This window comes from Triturus cristatus, chromosome 6 (assembly GCF_964204655.1).
Source record: "Triturus cristatus chromosome 6, aTriCri1.1, whole genome shotgun sequence".
Classification (NCBI taxonomy): Eukaryota; Metazoa; Chordata; class Amphibia; order Caudata; family Salamandridae; genus Triturus; species Triturus cristatus.
In genome coordinates, this window is record NC_140589.1 from 1,136,550,305 (window position 1) to 1,136,571,212 (window position 20,908).

At 44.7% G+C, this 20,908-nt stretch overlaps 1 protein-coding gene across 5 annotated transcripts in view; it reads left to right on the plus strand.

Annotated features, from left to right (window-relative positions):
* The window catches only part of TTC13 (tetratricopeptide repeat domain 13), a 1,316,170-nt gene that overhangs the window by 292,827 nt on the left and 1,002,435 nt on the right, over positions 1–20,908 (plus strand). For all 5 annotated transcript variants that reach the window (XM_085612046.1, XM_085612047.1, XM_085612049.1 and 2 more), the window contains exon 6: positions 7,190–7,282. In XM_085612046.1, coding sequence (XP_085468172.1) covers positions 7,190–7,282 — 93 coding nt within the window. The remainder of the gene's footprint in view (positions 1–7,189; positions 7,283–20,908) is intronic.

Sequence of the window (20,908 nt, forward strand, 5' to 3'; positions counted from 1 at the left end):
CCCTTCTCCTTCCAATGTTTGTAGTAGAATGACTTGCCCTTATATTTGAGAAATGTATTATACCAAATAGTAGAGGATAACAAGCATTGCAATGGGGTCAGATCCTTAGTGAATGTATTATATAGTAGATTTGGGGAATATTTTAAAATAGGGTTATTAGAGTTGAAAGTACAATTAGACATATAAATCACATTCTGAAAAGAAAAATCCTTTAAAGAGGATCGCTCAAAAACAATCCATCTAGGTATGGGAGTATCAGCAAAATCAAAAGCTAAAGCAAAGGATTGTTTAATTAGAAAGGCTGAGTGGTATGCTTGAAAATCGGGACAGCGTACTCCACCTTCAGACTTAGGCCGTTTAAGTTTTGTAAGAGCAATACGTGGGTGCTTCTGGTTCCATAAAAATTTCACACAAATGGAATTAAACTGCAAAAAATAGGAAATGGGAATGCGAATAGGCAACATAGACAATCTATAAAGGACATAGGGTACAATCATCATTTTGATAGTATCTAACCTACCCCACCAGGAAAGATAAAGTGGGGTCCAAGAGAGAAGCAAGGATTGAATTTTAGTGATTAATGCAGCAAACGTGTATCTAATTGTGGTAGGGAGAGAAGCAGAAAACCAAATACCAAGGTATTTAATTTTTGTGGGGCACCATGTAACATTAGTATCATTAAACATATATTGATAGCACATTGAGTTCAGGGGTAAAACTTCTGTCTTGTAGAGGTTTAACTTATAACCAGAGATGCTGGAGTATAACCGAACCTCATCCAAGAAAGGGTAAGGGAAGTAAGAGGGTTAGATATATATACCAAAATATCATCAGCATATGCTGATAATTTAGTTTCTAAAGAGTTATGAGTAAAGCCAGATATATGAGCATTAACACGAATACGCTCGAGGAAGGGTTCAAGGCAAAGAACGAATAGCAAAGGGGAAAGAGGACAACCCTGACGTGTACCTCGGGACAAAGAAAAAGAATTTGAAAAATGATTATTAACAAAAATACTGGCCCGTGGACAGGAATACAATAATTTAATATAGGAAATGAAAGTCGGACCAAAACCAAACCATTAGAGGGTACTAAACATAAATTGCCAATTAATACGGTCAAAAGCCTTTTCGGCATCGAGAGATAGCGCTGCAAGAGGAGATTTGAATTTTTTTGCATAGGAGATAATATTAGCAAACATTCGAGCATTATCTGCCGCTAATCTACCCTTAACAAAACCAACCTGATCAGTCTTAACCAATAATGGAAGAAGACCTTCAAGACGAATAGCAAGAATCTTTGCAAATATCTTACAATCGTTAATTAATTAATGAAATAGGACGATAATTTTTACACAAAGAATGATCTTTGTCAGGTTTAGGAATAAGAATTATTAAAGCATCCATAACAGAGCCAGAGGCCTTAGCATCCTTAATAAAGGAATTAAACAGTGTCAGAAGTTTAGGGACAAAAATAGATGCAAAGGTAGAATAAAATTCCACCAAAAAGCCATCCGGCCCAGGAGCTTTTGATTTTTTTTAAAGATTTGATGGCAGTATTAATTTCTTGGACAGTAACCGCACCCTCCAAGGAATCAAATTCACTGGGTAAGGATGGAGGAGGGGGAAGGCCTGAAAAGAAAATATCTAAATTTTGAGGGGAAGGATTCGTGTCATCAGAGTAAAGGGTTTCATAATAATCATGAAATATAGTAGAAATGTCGTCATCTGAGGAGCGTTTAGTAGATTCCTTTAAGATGGGACCGATATTTTTACGTTCAGATTTGATTTTTAAGTAATTGGCTAACATCTTACCAGCTTTGTTTTGGCCACCATGGTATTTAGATTTAATTTTAAGGAGAATATTACAGGCTTCAACTGTCGCAAGTTTATTAAGTTCAGATTTGGCCTTAATTAACTCATGAAGAGTCGAGGGTGATTTGGAAGTGAAGTAATTATGCTCCAGTATTTTAAGCTGTTGTAGTAACGCTGAATATTTGTTCCGAGCAACTTTCTTTTTCCTAGAAACATAAGAAATAGTAAACGCCCGAAAGGAGGCCTTAAAAGCATCCCAATTATTGGAAATGGATGTTTCTGAAGGATCATTGAACATGAAAAACTCTTTAATAAAGGAAGTGGCTTCTGTGATGAAAGTACAATCTGATAGTAAAACATTATTAAGCTTCCAGCGACTAAATTATGGGGAGCTTAACGAAAAATCCAAAACAGCAAAAACTGGTGCATGGTCAGAAATAAAAATTGACCCAATTTCTGAGGATTGAATAGAAGGGAGTAGGGATTTACAAACTAGGATATAATCAATGCGGGATCGTGTATGATGAACATTGGAAAAAAATGTAAACTCAAGAGAATCAGGGTTACAAGTCTTCCAAACATCAAATAATGGACGAGAGGCAATGGCCGATTGAAAAGCTTTGTGGGATTTGTCTGGATGAAATTTAGACTTAGATTGTCTATCAGAAAAGGGGTCAATCCATTGGTTGAAATCACCAGCAATAACAATATTAGGGCAGTCCAGGGAGGAAAGTAGAACCTTAATGTCATCCCAAAATTTGTGATCTGGTTTGACCGGACCATAAATATTCAATAAGACCAAATCCTTGCCTTGCACAACAGCTCTGGCCATGACCCATCGTCCATCAGCATCATTTTGTGTAGATATAATTTGTACAGACAGAGACCTGTGAAATAATATAGCAACACCCCCTTTTTTACTAGAAGCAGGAGAGTACACAACTTGGCCCACCCACTGTCTTTTTAACTTAAGTGATTCTGCTTCAGTACAATGCGTTTCTTGAATGAAAGATATTTGAGAATTTAATTTGGATAAATGAGAAAGTACCTTCTGTCTTTTGACGGGATTTCCAAGACCACGAACATTCCATGAGACAAAATTACACATAACGGAGGAGCAGGAGGGTGAAATAGGTAAGGAGATGACACACTTCAGGGCAATAGCTAAAAAAAGAGAAACACCAAAAATGAGCAAAATAGAAAAAGTATACAGTAATACAACACACCGATCCAAAGGACACATGCAGCAAATAGCACATTGTCAAATGAATGAAGAAACATAGAAGGGGAAAAAACATCAAAGCGAAAAAAGAAAGAGAAAATAGAAAAGGGAGTAAAAGGAGATAGATCAAGGAAAAATATCCAGATCTAAAAGAAAACATCAATAACAAATGCATGGGGCGTAACAGCGCTGACAAGAGACGGAACGACAGAGAAATGTAAAAATAGAAAACTAAGATACAGCCATATTAATAGAGATAGTAAACAGAGGGGAGGACACTAAGGATGAGAGGAAGAGCCAGTTGTAGACATAGTAGACAAATTTTGAAGAAACGATTTCAGCTTAAGAGGATCATCAAAAGAACAAGTGGAGCCTTCATGTGTGATTTTACGCAAACAAGGATGGAGAATGCCATAACGAATATTCAACTGTCTCATTTGAGGACGAGGAGAAAAAATTCCTTCCTTCTTGCGTTGGTAGCATTAGATAAGTCTTGTGATATAAAGATGTTGTGACCTGACCAAGTAAGGTGACGTTTTGTTTTGGCTGCCGAAAGGACTCTCATTAAATCAGTGAATTCCAAAAACAACATAATAATACCTCTAGGTTTAGAAGCATTAGGTTGATAACGACCAAGTCTATGAGCCCGTTGAATATTTAAGGCAGGGACAGGAGAAATACCTAAGAGCTCTGTCAGGAATTTCTTCAGGAAGAGAAGCAAATCAGGACCCTCAAGATTTTCCGGCAGGCCATAAAGGCGCAGGTTGTTACGTCTATTATGATTTTCAAGGTCCTCAGTGTGAAGCTTAAGACGTTGGATTTCCTGCTCCAAAATTGGAATTTTAGTGGAAACATCCTGAACATCACTGATACGCTGTTCCATATCGAATACCTTAGCTTCCATAGTAATCCATCTATCCTCAATTAGTTGAAGCTTCTCATTAGTCGTGGCCATGAAGGATTTCAGACCTCTCACTTCATCTAAAATAGTGTCCAAAACAGGATTTTGAGAGGATAGTATAGGTGAGGGAGGGTCATTCTTGGCTCTCTTGTGTTAAGGTACCCGATGATAATGCACTTGACGCAATTGAAGCTTCATTAGCCATCTTGAAATGATAGGACGGGCGAGAAGTGATTCTCAATAAGGACTTCCGCCTACCCATACGCCTGATGAAAACACGGCACTCTTCAACAGGACTTCAGATAAAAAATGAAAAAAGTTAGCATGTGCAGTGAAGAGCGTCACCAACCGTCAGTGCTCTGGTGATATATGATAGACACCTGTGAGGAGAACAAGATCACATAGTAAAGAAAATGTCAAATCACTAAGAGGAACATCTCTGAAGGAACTCCATAGGCACGTTAAAGAGTACAAGCTGCAACTTAGCATGGGGTGAGGAGCAGAAAAACATATTTATCCACTATTGCGAGGCATGGTTGTATGCAACACGGAGCTTGGAAGAGAAAGACTGTCAAATGTAGCATGTAGAGAACAATAATGAGAAAAAAGAAACGTTGCCGCGCGTTTTAAAGCTGGAAACGCCGGTTTACCTCAGGAGCAGAGAGCACAAAGCGAGTGGCCGGCACAAAATGGCGGCTGCCGTTCATATGCCAATGAGGGAGGCACACCGCTACTGTAACCCGGTCCAGGAATGCATAAAACAGGGTCGGAACGACTGCACTTGCCCCACCGACCCTTCAGCAGCCTGAATTCATCCTCGAATGTCTCCCCAAGGTCGAGCCGAAGGCTGCAGCTTCAGGGATATCTCCGCGCTCTAGCGGAGCTCACGAATGAGCTGCCATCTTCTCGCGGCACGAGACCACGCCCCCCCGAAAAAAAGCACTTCTAATACCCTGTTTTAGATAGGCATTGGTGATGATTTAAAATCAAGGCTCAAGAGAAAAAGTACTAATTGATATATGCACACCCACACCTAGCTTTGAAATTGCAGGCGTGCATGTATGGCCATCTGAGTTCTGTCATTCTAGGTCCCTTACATTTTTCGAGAGCCATGAGCAATACCTTGGTATGTCCATTAAAGTCCCCGGCTCAGGGTGTAGCATTCAAGTGAGCTAAAAGATGCAAGTGCCAGATGCAGACTTCTTTGCCTTCTTCAGCATTAGTCCTGCGTCTCATCTTGCTCCAAGATCTCTCCTTTCTGGCTTAAGAAGCAAAAGCTTGTGCCAGAATCAAAACCATTTCAGTCAGGAAGAGTGAACACCTACAGGCATTCTATTGGGACTTGAATGTAATTACAGTGATCTCATCTTCAGATCTTAGCAAATCAGATTAAGGACACACCAGTTGCACATGCCTGTGAATGTATCTTTTTCTCTCTGACTGTTAGAGACCTCTTAGTTTTAGCCTCCAGTCTAGGTCCTGTTGAAACTAGAAAATATGACATATCATTACCTTCCCTCTTCGGGTTTTTTACCTGTAACTGCATTTCACACCTGCATATGGGTACACATACCAGATGGTCGTAACGAAAGATGCTTTCCCACGCATTCTTCAAAAACAAGCCCTACAAACAGACGGGTGATGTGCTAGGCTGTAACAACGAGCTCCAAGTGTCACCCCCATCGCTTGCTCCGGTGGGTCCCACCCAGGTTATGTATTTAAACAACCTATCGTAATATTGTGTCTTGAGTGTTTATATTTTTATTTTAAAGCTCCAACATAGTGTTGCAAAACCAGTTCACCCCCCTAATAATTTGGCGTGCAGTTTATACTCCATTCCTACAACCCCTTTACATAGCCGGTGAGTTTTTTGCTACGCAAAGGTTGACATACCAGTGAAAAGCATTGCGCTGCAAGCATCCTCTTTATTAATAATTTTTCCAGTTTCCGGAATTGACATTTTACCTAAGAGGTAAATGGCTTGAAATGTTTTTTTGCACCTTTGCTATATACAGCCCTGTTTCTAGAAACCCACTGGCAAAGCGCACACTGAGTCAATTTACGAACTGGAGCCAGGCAATCTAGTAGACTGTAACTCTTACACCAGCTATGCATTATAAGAGGATGGTGCATTCTAGACACCGATAAGATCTGTGAGACTATCTGATTATTTGTTGTATTAGTGAGTTCCGAAACTCCTTTCACCGTGGGGGGGACACACACAAGAATCCCTACTATATGTCTTACAGATTTTATTGACATTTATGTCCTAATATACTACATATGTTTATAGGTTTACCTATAAAAATAAACACAAAAGTGGCAGTGAACGTAATTATTACACACAATATTAAAGAATGAATTTCAACATTAAGATTGCATTTCAGTAATCCCTTGCATGAAATCAAGGAATCGGTCTTTGGTAACCAACCGTTCCTTTCTAGCCCCTAGCTATGCTTCCTTAGCTCCAGAATTACCCTTTGAGTGTCTTTAGGCGGCCTCTAGCCCTGATACTTTAGACGAACCACAGGCTTGTGATTTAGTTAGCTTCTGTTCTTCAAGAAGTTCGCTCTGCTCTCTGTCTCAGGTATCTGTGGAGCCTGTTGCCTTCGCTGGGGATGTTTGTAGCTCATAAATCATTGTGCCGGGAAGCTGAAGAGTCTTCTCTGCCTAATACATGTCTCAGGTGAAATACTCCTTTCTGGTTATTCTGAAAAGAGCACACATTGTGATGAATGAGGTAAATTGCAAGAATTAGCTATGAATTCTCATGCAACTTCACTAAATTCTATCACACACTATAAATCACATTAATAAGTGTGTGCATAATTGATACACTATCAAACTATAATGAAGCAAACATATGGTGTACATGTACAATCAATACAGCACATGTATATAAATGAAAAATGTACGCTTGATGCATGAGTATACGAATCTAAAAAATGCAGTGGACTGAATACTGACATTCATTTCATTGCTTTGTAGTTTCTTACAGAAGAAAAAAGTCAAAATTAAAGTGTCGCCAACTTTAGGTAGTTTATTCTCATTCAGTTGATTAAAAAAACACTGGAGAACGATAATTTAATCAAAAGTTGGACCACCTGCTTTAGCAATTTCCATTGTGGATCTTTTGTCCTGTATTCTGTGAGTGCCAGTCGATGTGCTTCTTTCAAAGTTCTGTTTTGATCTGTGATCTTAACTGTTTAATTTAGACTAGTAAGAATACCTACATTTTCACACTTTTCGTAGGACATTAAGAATGCCGATCTTGCCTTATCTGAACTTAGTCGAGTTATAAGCATGGAACCAGATCATCCAGAAGTATATGAGCAACGAGCAGAGGTAAGCTATTTTTCCATTTCTTGTTGTCCCCATGTTTGACTGGTACTAGTATTGCAGTATACCGGATGTAATTGAAAAGCCTTTTGATTGTCAATATCATTGCATTTATATTCATAGCTGCCATGTTTTCAGTTTCTTTATGTGTGGCATTTTCATGTTTTCAGATTACTCATATGCAACAGTGTACATTTGTCACGGGTATAACAAAGCGTTTATCTCTATTTAAAGAAATGTGCACCTTTATATGCTGTGTGGTGGTCTGGAAACATGTTTGTGGGTTTGCCACTTTCCCTGCCCACCCTCTCTAAAACATGCACACTCAACGATTAGGCTAATATTCACTTTTCATTATAAACACAGATTGTTGTTCAACATGCCAAAGGAATTTCAAATATTTCAGATTGTTTAGGATCTGCCTGCAAACATCAATCAATCAATAGGGAATATATACATTTAGAAGCATTTGAAACCAATTTAAAATGCATTTTTTTTAGTTTTGCAGGGTTGTCTCTATAGTACTTCTCTCAAATTTATTTTATCATGATAGTGTTGTACCAAGTGAGCCAAACCTCCTGGAATACTTTATGTTGTTACACAAATGCTTTTGGCTTGGTCATTGATTACTAGGTTATCCGATAACCCGTTATCAATATTACCCATTTTAATAACCCATAGGGATGACATCAGGTTAGGTTCTCCCATAATTTGAAGCTGTGACCTCATATTACTTGACAGCTCTCTACGACAGGACCTTTAATGACTGAGCTACCTTAACATAAATGGATCTAATGATATGCCACCCAAAATTCCACCAGTTCTGTAGCTAATATCCCTGAGGCGTACACTAATACATTTGAGAAGAATAGGATTGTCAGCAGGGTTTTAGTGCTCAACTACTTACCAAGGGCATAGTGGTGATGCAGGGTTCTAATTTGCAGTAGTGACATTTAACACGATCCTGCTTCAAAGTGCCAGTGATCCAGTGTCATACAGTTTGACTAACAACAACACAATGACCCCTGAAACAGGGTACAACATCCTTTTTAGTTTCTCTAAGAACCCCCTTCTCTCTCTAGCCATTGCAGATTTCCAGCCAGACAGAGTACTAATTTCAAGCAGAAAACATTGTAAATGTATAATGCTGACCCTGAAATGGTTAGGTGTGTGCAAAATCCAGGACCTGCTACCAAGTACATTAAACATTCTATCGTATTACTCTGGTGCCTAGCCGTTGGCATGACAACACCCACAAAGCCTTCCACACTTGGATAGTTGGAGAGCAAACCACAATCAAAAAAGACTGTTATTGTAGCCTCTTTGTCAAATAAACAAAAACAAAGATATGGAAGAACACTTTATTTTATTTAAAAGTTCAAAACCATATAATAGCATCACAACAGATTCCTATTAGAACTACAGTGAGTCACCAACTGAATCCCTGATTCAAACACTCATACCAAGTTATTTTTCACTTGTCCTGCATCATGCATTCTGCTACCACATTCCACCGCCAGTATTAGCCAATGCATGCTAAGCACTCATCACAAAAACAACAACAAGGAATACAAAACCATATCCAACAGAAAATCCTTGATTCTTTCCAGTGCCTAATGTTTCCTAATGTACATCTACAAATGAGAAACATTTCTGAACCATAAGAGCCTTCTGTCTCCACCAGCCCTCACCCCCCACAAGTTCTCATACCTTACCACTACTCACTTATACCTCAGTATTCAGAAATACACTTCTGCCATTGTTCCTTAGTCTCATGAACAACCACACAAACACCCATTCCCTCACTAGCAAGATGAGCCAAAAATCACTTCAAATTCCATATTGTGCTCTTCTCCACCATAATTGCTGACATCAGAACCTGTACCACCCTATGTGTATCCAACCAACACACATTTATTTTATTCACCAAACCGGACCCTCCTAGATATCCAGCTACTTAGACTCCTCAGTACCTCTTGCAGTTGACATCTCCTCACCATTTCTTGATATCGCTTCACTTTATCCCTCATCTTTACATCCTCATCCAACATGTTCTTCCCTTCCTCCCTCCTAATCCACCAATGTGGTACCAACTTGGTAGTTGTCTTCAGTCTGCTCAATAACTCAAAGTGACTTACCAGTAGCCACACCTGGAGTAATCTGGGTTGCAACACCATAGCTTGCATCCTTTCCTCAAATACAACACAAAATGAAAAATGTCCTAGTACGCATGACAGAAAATTTCAATTCTATTAAGGACACGGAGGCAAGGATTATGCTCTAATTTCTTTATTTCCAAACTCCAGCAGTGTTTAACTTCACCATAAAAAAACATCTTTCCCATGGGTCCCAGGGACAGGTCAACAAGAAGGTGAAGCAATTGGCAGTCCCGAGCTCCCTGAAAGGCACTGCGCTTCTGGGATACTTCCTCTATCTTGACTGCGACCCTTTCCCCGTCATCGAATCTGTTAGTCCGTTTTAGCCGGTTCTGATCCTACAAGAAGCCAGAGGGAACAGAGAGGAACCTGAGCTTGTAACTCCTGGAATCGTTTAAGCTACAGTCAAGGCAAGCAGAGCAGCACCATATAAGAAATTCATGCACAGTGTTGTATTAGCATTGTAAGCCAACTTAAGGTATACTCAACCTATACGTCGATCTGGAAACACCGTCACCCCTGTCTCTCTTATACTGGGCGGGAAAAAGTTGACCGGTGACCTCAGTAACTCCGGGTGGGAATAATCCTCGCCTCAATGTCCTTAATACAATTGAAACTTTCCGTCATGTGTGTTAGGACATTTTTCATTCTATGGCAGTGCCGGAGGCGAGGATTATTATAGTTCAAAGCTTGTCAACCACCAGGGAGGCCATCTCCACGATTGGTTTGAAATAGAATCTTTTGAACATGGAATCTAAAGACCAGTCTACGGCATTTATTATGTCCTCTAGGCGGGCCCAGAGTGAAAACGCCTTTGAGGCCATTGCTCCTCCTACTGAGTGAGCGCCATAGTGCAAGATGTCGGTGCCCGCCTTTTGCATGACCCATCTGATCCATCTAGCTATGGTGGGAGAAGAGACTGCTTTGAAGGGTTCCTGAGAGAAATCAATAACTCGGTCTCCCCATGGGGGAGATGTACGCCTGTCATGCTTTCGTAATCTTTCAAACAGTGTACCATGCACAGTTTGGGGTGTCTGTCAAATGCAAGAATCAAAATTGTCCAAGACTCTGTCTTTGTGCGCCGTGAGATATGGAAGGTGATATCCCCCCCCAGGGGTAAAACACCGACCAGAGAGGTCTAGGGCCCTCACGTCAGACACTCTCCTACAGGAAACTAGGCACAAGAGCATGGCAAGTTTTGCCGATAACTCCTTCCTCGACAGGTATTTATTCGCCTGCCATGTCTTGACGTCCCATATCTTAGAGTATCTGGGCTGTGGTGGAAGGGATAAATGACTACCTCTCATGAGCTTGCAAACAAAGGGATGCTCGCCCACAGCTTCTCCTTGAACCGGGGCATGGCCTGCCGAAACTGCTGATCTGTAGGAGTTAATAGTGTGGTAAGCTAAACCTTCTGAAGCCAGGAAATTTAGAACCTAGACTACTTCGCACCCCACGGGATCTTGATCTCTCCTAAGGCACCAATCCACCCACTTGGACCAGGCTGATCTGTAGCGTTTGTTGGTGCGCTCTGCCCAGCAGCTGCCAAAATCCTTTGAGCCTCTCGTGATAGGCCACAGAGTCTCCAACGTTGCTGGAAATCCGCCAGGCCATGAGAGGCATCCCGTTCTGGAGGATTAGATGATGGGGACCTCCCTGGGGATCCCGGAGGATATTCTGATCTTGGGGTCGAAGGATTGGTGAATCCCAGGAAAGTTCCAGAAGAACTGGAAACCATACTAGATTCCTCTGGTAGGGCGTGATTAGCACTACTCACGCCTGCTGTCTGCGGACCTGGGCCGATAGGCACATTATCATGGCAAATGGTGGGAAGGCATAACCTGCCTCTTTAGACCAATCCTGTTGGAAGGCATCCATGGCTGCTGCCAGAGGATCCGGTTTCCAGCTGAAGAACCTGGGAAATTGATGGTCCAGGCAAGAGGCAAAGAGGTCCTCTGAGAACAGGCCCCACAGCGATTGTAGTCTCCAGTTGCCAGAGGCTCATATCCGCCCATGCCCTGGAGCACCAATCCGCTATCCGGTTGGACGCCCCGGGAAGGTACTCTGCCAACACAGAGATATTGCGTTCGAGGCAGATTGTCCAAAATTCCTTGGCCATGTCCGCCAGTGCCTTGGACTTGGTGCCACCGAAGTGGTTTATATATCTGACCGCCGACATATTGTCCATCTTGAGGAGTACATTGCAGCTGACCCTGTCTTTGGTCCTGCACTTGATGCACTTGGTGCCTAAGGGGGAGGAAAGCAAAATTTGAACCTACCTGCAGAGCAGCACGCCGCCATCGCCAAGAGTCACGGGGGATAGCTTGACCCTGAAACCGGCACTTTCCCGCGTCGCCGCCCCGGGACTTCATCTCCCGGCTGCCCCAGCGGCGGCGCGACGTCAGCTAACGCAGCGCCAGGAGGCGCCTTTAAATTGCATTGAGGCCGGCGGAGCAGGGGGAGGAAAGCAAAATTTGAACCTACCTGCAGAGCAGCACGCCGCCATCGCCAAGAGTCACGGGGGGATAGCTTGACCCTGAAACCGGCACTTTCCCGCGTCGCCGCCCCGGGACTTCATCTCCCGGCTGCCCCAGCGGCGGCGCGACGTCAGCTAACGCAGCGCCAGCGCCAGGAGGCGCCTTTAAATTGCATTGAGGCCGGCGGAGCAGGGGGAGGAAAGCAAAATTTGAACCTACCTGCAGAGCAGCACGCCGCCATCGCCAAGAGTCACGGGGGGATAGCTTGACCCTGAAACCGGCACTTTCCCGCGTCGCCGCCCCGGGACTTCATCTCCCGGCTGCCCCAGCGGCGGCGCAACGTCAGCTAACGCAGCGCCAGGAGGCGCCTCTAAATTGCATTGAGGCCCGCTTCGCGGGACGCGCCGGGCGAAGCCCGGGCAAAGGGCGGGCCGTCTGTGGCCGTCCGAGGCAGACAGAGGCAGGGCTGGGCCACCCCCCTTAACTTTGCTGACCTGGGGGTATCCGGCTGAGAAACAACTTCTGGCTACCCGCATCGACATCTGCTATGGGGAAAAAGACGTCAGCTGCATCTAGAAGATCGGGTAAGGCTAAACAACATGCAGCACCTACTACCCCACTGCCAAGCCTAACGGCCATAGACAAAATGTTGCAAAAAACAATAGGGGTCGTTGCTACGGCTATTCAGAATACCGAAAGACGCCTCTCGCTCCCACCAAGCCTGCCCTTGTTTATGCATCATGATAACTCTTCTGATAAATCCCTTGATTCCCTACTCGCGACATCTTACGCAGGGCTTCCGGGTACAGCCACAAAAGAGAACCACCCTAATGGAAACACAGCACCTCATGACCACCTGCCCACGGATACCAGGCTACCGTCAACTCCGACTATGTTAGAGTTAAGGCCAAATAGGGATCTGGATCTTTTGCCATCTCCAGTTGACAACTCGATTCATATTGAAGGGATTGACTTATGCCATGACTTTGAAGCCCTGGACTCAGGTGGGGATAAAAGCACTAGTGGACCAATGCAAACAAGGGGCCAGAAAGCAAAGAGACAAAAAGCTAAGAACAAACGGAAAAACATTGAGCCTGTACAAAATAAACAGAAGGGTGGGAACAGTCAATCACGGAGATCTGTTGCCCCTGCAGCATTAGACAAGTCTAAAGAGGCTGGCCTATCTAACAGGATGGATTCGTCCATTATAGAAATCAACACAGTGTCAGGGACTCAGGGATTCTGGGGGAGACTGGAGACATTGATATCTACTCTCTTGGGTCCTTTGAATTTACACGTTTCAAATATAGAAAAAAGGATGAGAGTGTTGACTGATCATGTTGCTAAACTAAGTTCTGGGCGCCATCAAGAAATTGTTCCCTCTCTAGGGGCAACTACCACTATTGATGATGTCCAAACAAATCAGCCCAAAATGTCTAACAAAACTAATAACAGGGTCCCCTTGTTGCTCCCAATACCAGGCACAAGTAAAAACCTACCATCTGTGGAGCACCGTGCTAAACGGGTACCTAAACCAACATCACCCAAGGCTGCCACCCCTATAGTCACGGCTCAAACTGTCCCCAAAAGTAATTTGGCACATTTGGGTCAAACTAATACTGATGTCTTACCTGATTCATCCCCCCCCTCACCTAAACCGGATCAAACTATCTTAACAATTGCCAAGCAAATTCCGGCTCGTATTAGTTTACCCCCAGAGTGTGGACCTTATGTCCTGGTCTTAGCCAATGTCCCTAAGCTAAGGAAAGACCAAGAGGAAAACTTTGTTAGCCTAAAAAACAGAACCCTCCATTGGCTATCTAGATATTGTCAATTTCCGATGGATGGCGCTGGAGAAATTATTCAAGAGTGGGGTGGGTGGGCCCCCTAAGGAAAAAGTTTGAAGGGGACTGTATAATTATAAACTTTAAGTCCCCTCTATGGGCCCAATGTACGCTAGCAAAAGCCCCACAGCCCTCCCATTGGGAATATAACACCACACTTCTCCCTCTGGGGTATTTCTATAGGCACCTAATAGATCCTAATCCTAGTCTTGGGACTCATTTCTTGGGACACCGCCAGGACATTAATACTGATTTTAGAATCAATAATCGACATTACCACCAGGGCCAACATCCTGATATTAATAATGGCCTTCCATTGGATAATGTGATTGCACCACCTGCACACCAAATGTCATATCCCCCTTTCTTAGTCGCTCCCCAGCACATTCCCAGGGTGAGGCCGTATGCAGTGACCAATCAAAATATCTACCCGGATGAGCATGAGAGGAGGTACTTGTATAATGTCCCAACATATAATCGATTTGAACACGCTTTTTCAAATCTAGAGGAATTGGACTGACTGGGGGATAGTGACCGGAACAGTGAATGTGCAGAGGCAGCTAATGCAACCGAGGGCCCTTTAGATCCGGTAAAAACTGTCATACCTCAAACCACGGCCGTACAGTCTGCCTTGGTTGAATTCCCAGTTGCACGTGAGGACATCATAACAATCCCCCAAATTAACCCCAGGCAGATACCCAGGGACAAGCATTTAAGCACCCCAAGCGGCTGTGATTTGTCAATCCTTAGCTGGAACGTTGCAGGCATAGAATCTAGACTGTCCGATCCTCAGTGGGTCCAGCTATTGGATGGCAAAGATATCATCATGTTCCAAGAGACCTGGGCCGTAGGGAACGTGCACATAGAGGGTTATCATTGTTTTAGTGTGTTTGCCTCTAAGTCTGTCTCTGGCCGTGCAATGGGAGGACTTTTCATTGGGATTAGAATATTGGCGGGTGGCACTTTTAAGGATTTATCATTCGGGAACCCAAATATTCAGGTTCTCGAATACAAGCGAAAGACCAAGATTTATTTAATTAATTTTTACAATAACGATTTTAATTCAAGACCAAACAGGAACTATATAGCACTTTCTAATTTATTGGTACACCTTGAAACTAACATGAATATAGGCACAGACGAGAAGTCAGGGATCCTTATTGGGGGTGATTTCAATGCGAAGATTCCTGAAAAGCACCGATTAGAGGATAAAAGCTGCCCAGATTTAGCAGATCGTAGAGGCATTGAGCTTGCTAAGATATTAAATGAACATATCCTTAGCAATGTAATGGAAGCAAGCCAATCCTCAAGGATGATTTGTGCCCCAACGCATAGAGGGAGAGATTCTCACTCAACGATCGATTTTATTTTCACATCCCCCTGGCTAATAGACCGTGTTACTGACTCAAATGTGGTTGAGACATCATATGGAGACCACAACCCCCTTATAGTCACCTTATACTTGGGACCTAGCCCAGCATATGCAAAATTTAATGGCGCGAGAGATATTACGCCATCAGGTGATGGTCTCCGTCTAAAATGGAGGGGAATTGATTGTGAAGCCCTAATGGATCGTGTAAAAAATGATCACCTTGCATTAATAAATTCTTGCTTATTGCCCGACGGGGACTGCCACAGAATAGTCGCCGATTTTGGTAAACTATCCGTGGCAATTAAAAACTATTTGCTAGTCCCACTACCCACCAAGGCAAAAGACCCAAGATGGTTCGACTCCGCCTGTTCCATGGCAAACGGGGAACTGCGCAGGGTATTAACCATTAAGCCAAGGAATATAGTGGAGGTACAATCAGCTAGGAAACTTTATAAACAAAAAATAGCTGAAAGAAAAGCGGCACTCTTGATGGAACAATGGGAGTCCCTGGTTGTCAGCGCTAACATGAAGAGCAGTGGACCATTTTGGACCGCAGTTAGGAAAATGCACGACACGGGTAAACACCTATCCCCAATTGGCTGCAATATAACCAGCAACACTTGGGAAGCCCACTTTTCCAATATATATGCTGCCCCTTTTGAAGAAACAAATACCCCAGACTTGGGACAGTTGCGAGACTTGCGGATCGATCATTCCGAGGTGATGACAGCCGTCAGAGAGAGCCTTGGCAACAAGGCCCCTGGACCAGACGGTCTTCCCATAGATATTATAAAGCACAGTCCAGACCTATGGGCACCAATTTTACATAATGTTTTTAACAGTCTGACAAGAGCGCCTATCCCTATGACGTGGTCTTCTAGTATTATTGTCCCAATTTATAAAAAGGGCGATAGGTCAGACCCAGCTAACTATCGCCCAATCTCGCTCTTGGACAATACTCTAAAAATACTTGGGCGAGTCATTTATAATAGGGTGGTAGAGTGGGCGGAAGATTCTGACCTACTGGATCCATGTCAGATGGGATTTAGGAGCGGGGTGGGCACGGTCGAGCAATGTCTGAATTTAAAACTAATAATTGATAAGTATACCGTCGCTCGATCATCCCCTATATACCTCGCCTTTATGGATCTTTCATCTGCGTTTGATCTGGTAAACAGATCAAAACTGTGGCCCATGCTTCTCAACTATGGACTGGACGAGCCCCTAGTGCATTTTTTGGCGCATCTCCATACTGACCTTAGGGCTCAAGATAGAATTGGGTCGGGGGGCGAAGTCTCCGGAGCCATAAAAATTGGTAGGGGGGTTAGACAGGGGTGCGTTTTAGCACCCCTGCTGTTTATCATTTACATCAATGACATAGCAAAGGTTTTAAAACAAGTAACCAGAGATGTCCCAACTGTTCAGGGGCATCCCTTGCCAGTTCTGTTATACGCAGACGATGCGGTCCTTATGGCCCGCACCCCTAATGCCCTCCGTTTGCTTGTGGAAAACTTTGTCCATCATATGGAGGGATTAGACCTGCGTGTGAACTTCAAAAAATCTTTTGTCATGTCATGCGGACCTGGAAAACGGAAACTTAATGCCATCCATATCGGGTCTGATAAACTTGACTATGTAAATTCTTTTATATATCTTGGGGTGGCCTTCGCTGCGAACAACTCATGGAGTGGGCACTCCGCCCACGCCACGAGCAAGTTCTCGAAGGCCATCAACTCAATATTGAGTCTTCCACGCCCTAAAAAATTAGGGGCAACCAGTGCTATTTTAAAAATTTTTAGATTGCAGTGTATCCCTGTTGCCACTTATGGGGCGGAAGTTTGGGGCCCTGCTAAAAATCCCGGTATCCAACGAGAAGAGACACGTTTTTGTAGGAAAGTATTGGGTGCCCCAATCTCGTCCTCTGAATTTATTTGTCACAAAGAGTTGAACCTCCCTTATTTTAGCGACTTTATCAGATGTAGACCAGCCTTATTTTGGCTGAGAATCTGGAGGAATAATGCTGCCTCCTTAACACAAGACATAATTAAAGATTGTCTTAAATGTGATCACGGCCTCTTAATTCCATGGCTTGCTGGGGTCCTAAAATTATTAAGCGCCATGAATAAAGGAGATCTCTTTTCAGATCCCTCCAGAATCGGATGTCAAGATAAGGTTGAGGTTAAACAAGCACTATACGCACTCTTTGAAACTGAAAGGATGGAAAGGGAAATATCCAAATCAACTGTTGTCAGATACATGGAGGATGACCTGTCCAGGCAACTCCTCCCACTCTATCTTACTTTGCCTATGTCTAGTTGGGAGAGGTCTCTGTTATTTCGATTAAGGGCAGGTTCTATAAAATTTTCGCTGGGCTTTCCTTTGGGTTATAATCACACTACAGAATGTAACCCCTGCCCCTGTGATGGTACCAGCAAACAGAATGATCTGCACTTTTTATTTTTTTGCAAATTTTATTTAAAATATATTAATTGGTTCTTAACACCCTATTTTAGAAAACAAAGACCCCTCTCCTTGGAGGAGTCCCGCTTGAAGTTACTCTCCCTGGATACAGAGGAACTGACCTTTCGTACCAGTACCTTTTTAAGATTAATAATTCGTGTACGCAATATGATGGAAAACCCTTGAAAGATTGCTGTCTTAGTTCCCTTTTAAAAATTTTTTTAAAATATTGTATCTTGTATATTGTATCAATGAATTGTTTTTATGTCTGTACTTTTATGAATTCAAGCAATTCGAATAAAGGTCTTTTGATTGATGATTGATTTGATTGATTGATTGATGCCTAAGGAGCCCGCTAATAGCTCCAGGCAATTGATGTGGAGAAGTTGTTTGTCTGCGGACCACTTTCTTCCTGTACTGTAGTCCCCGCAGCGAGCCCCCCCAGCCTGATTTGCTGGCATCCGACTCTAAAACCAAGTCCGGAGCTGAGCCAAAAATGGCTCTCCCGTTTCATGCCTCCATATGGTCTAACCACCACTGCATTTCTAGCTTCACCTCCTCTGTGAGGGGGACCTGCTCTGCATACTGTAGCCCCTTCCTCAGGTGGGAAGCTTTGAGGCGTTGGAGGGCCCTGTAGTGGGGCAGGCCCGGGAAGATTGCCTCAATAGAGGATGACAGGAGCTCCACTATTCCGGCAAACTGTCGGTGAGAAGTAGTAGGCCTGGCAAGGGTTCTCCTGAGTTGTCGTCGGATCTTTGAGATCTTTTTGGCTGGTAAACGTAAGGTCTTACTGACTGAGTTAATGACGAAACCGAGAAAGGTTGCTTGCTTTTCTGGTGTAAGGAGTGACTTCTTTTCATTGATCATGAACTCCAGGCCTAGGAGCAAGGCCACCGCCATCTGCAATTGTTCTGCCAGCAGCGTCGGAGACTGGGCTAAGAGGAGTAGGTCGTTGAGGTAAATGATGAGGCAAAACCCCCGAGCTCGGAGGTTTTCCACCACTGGCTTGAGGACCTTGGTGAAGCACAAGGCGCGGAGGAAAGTCTGAAAGGAAGGGTAACGAACTCGTAAACCTGACTCTTCCACAGGAACTGAAGAAATCAGCGGTGAGGGGGAAAAATCGGGACCGCCAAATACGCGTCCTTCAAGTCTCAACGCACCATCAAATCATCTGGGCACAGGAGGTCGCTCAGCAGGTGGATTGCCTCTATTTTGAAATGGCGGTAGACCAACCAGCTGTTGAACTCCTTTAGGTTTATGGCTGAGCATTGACCCCCATCTGCCTTGTCCACCAGAAAAAAGTTGCTTAGGAAACCCCGAGGGTGGAGGGAGGCGTGGGTTATCGCCCCCTTGTGCAGTAGGTCATCACCTCCTTTGTCCACCAGGGCGGCTTGGGCTTCGGCAAAGACGAGGGGGCGTGGGCGAACCTCCTGGACAGGGTGCCTGTAGAATTCTATACGTAATCCTCGGATGGTCTGGAGAACCCAAGAATCTGAGGTAATAGAGTCTTACCTGATTGGGCCTGGAAGTGGCCTCTGGAGCCTCAACCCCTTGTAGTTCCTTATGGATTGAAAGAATTCTCCCTGCTTGGTTTGTCCTGCGGCTCCTTGAAGTTCCTGGCTTGGGTGTAGAAGCGGCCGGCCGAGCGCCCCCTGCAACGAGCGGCCCCGACAAAAAACTTTGGGTGGAAGACCCTCTTAATGGAGACCTGCGCCTTGTCCAGGGCGGTAAACATGGCCACAAATGTACTCAACTCCTTGACAAACGGCTCCCCTTGAGCCCCCTTGAGCCACAGCACCTGCCTTTGAGGAAGCGAGGTCCCAAGTTTGGGGTCAACCTTTAACAGTAGGGAGCGACTCCTCTCTGTGGAGAGGGCGCAATTAGCATCGCTCAGAAATGCTATGGCACGCTGAGCCCGGCCTGACACGGACTCCGGAGAGAAGGGGTAATTGGAAGCCTTAGCCTCCTCGGCAAGTCTAGGATCTTAGTAAGTGGGCCACAGGCGTCCAGGAGTTTATCCTTGCACGTCTTCCAGGACCTATCTATCCCTTTCTTAGCGTCACAAATATACTTTTGCAGGAAGGTGGCCATCCTGGGTTCTATCTCTGGCGTGACCGCCACCTTGCCCGCAAGGGCTGGACTTGGGCATTCCACCTTAAGGCAGGTACTAGACTCTTTTTCCAAGGGTTTCCTTAGACGGCTGGCCACGAATTGGGAGAGCTTATCCCCAGGGATCCATTCTGTGTAACGGGGGTGCAAGAGGTCCTCCGGGACCAGCATATGTCAGAAGGTGTCTGCGCCGCTTGCCGGGGGAGCGCCATGGCCGAGAGGGGCACGCTTCATCCATAGACTTGCTGGGTGACTCATCACCATCGTCCTTCCCGTCCTACAGGGGCAAGGGTTGCACCTCGCCCAAAGCCCCAGGGGGGTCAAGGGAGGGGCATGCGAGGAAGGCCTTTTTATGGCGTTCGAAGGTGCCAAGATCCATGGCTGACTCTGATTTGCACTTTGGGGCATGTGTAAGGGGGAGGGGTACTCCTTGGAGGGGGGTTGTCGGCGTATACATAAGCGATTTCCATGAGGCGCCGCACGAAGGGGACCATGGCTGCTGTGACGGGTGATGGATGGAGGCTTCTACTGACGTACAGAATTCATCATCCAGGGGGAGCACTTGTAATGACTCCTCCTCCACATATTCCCCGTCCATCATTTGCAAGGGGCAGCTCCAGATAACAGGGGTGGACCTTAGTAGTGTCCTTGCTACCCCACCAGTTCAGCGAGCCTTAGGCTCTTATGTGTTTGGTGGCTGAGCAGAGCCTGAAGCTTTGGCCGCGAGTAAATTGGTGCTCACAAGCTCCCTGGGGTGGACTCACCCTGAGAGGGTATCCTGGATGCCTGGGCCGAGCCCCACAGCCAGCCTAGATGGTGCAGGCATGCACGTGCTAGGAGCGTCTCGCTCCTACCCAACAGAATGAGGCAAAGCTACAGACCCTCTTTGCGGGCGTCATCTGCCTAATTCAAGTTCTGACCCGTTAATACGGGCATACTGGCTTCCAGGCTGCTCGGGAGTAGAGGCTTGGCGGGGCGCACCGCTGTCAGATCCCTCAAACTGACAGGAAGCGCACAAACCCTTGGAGCAACAAGACAGGGCTCGCAATGTTCTCGCGCGCCCTGTAGCGGTCCTCCTCCGCTACCACGTTGCCCCAAGGCTTTTGGAGGTGCCGCGAAAGGAGCAATGAAAGATGCTCCCGCGGCACCAAACTACCGCAGCGGATAGTAGCGCTAGATATACTCACAATTAAACAAGTTACAGAATAACAGGC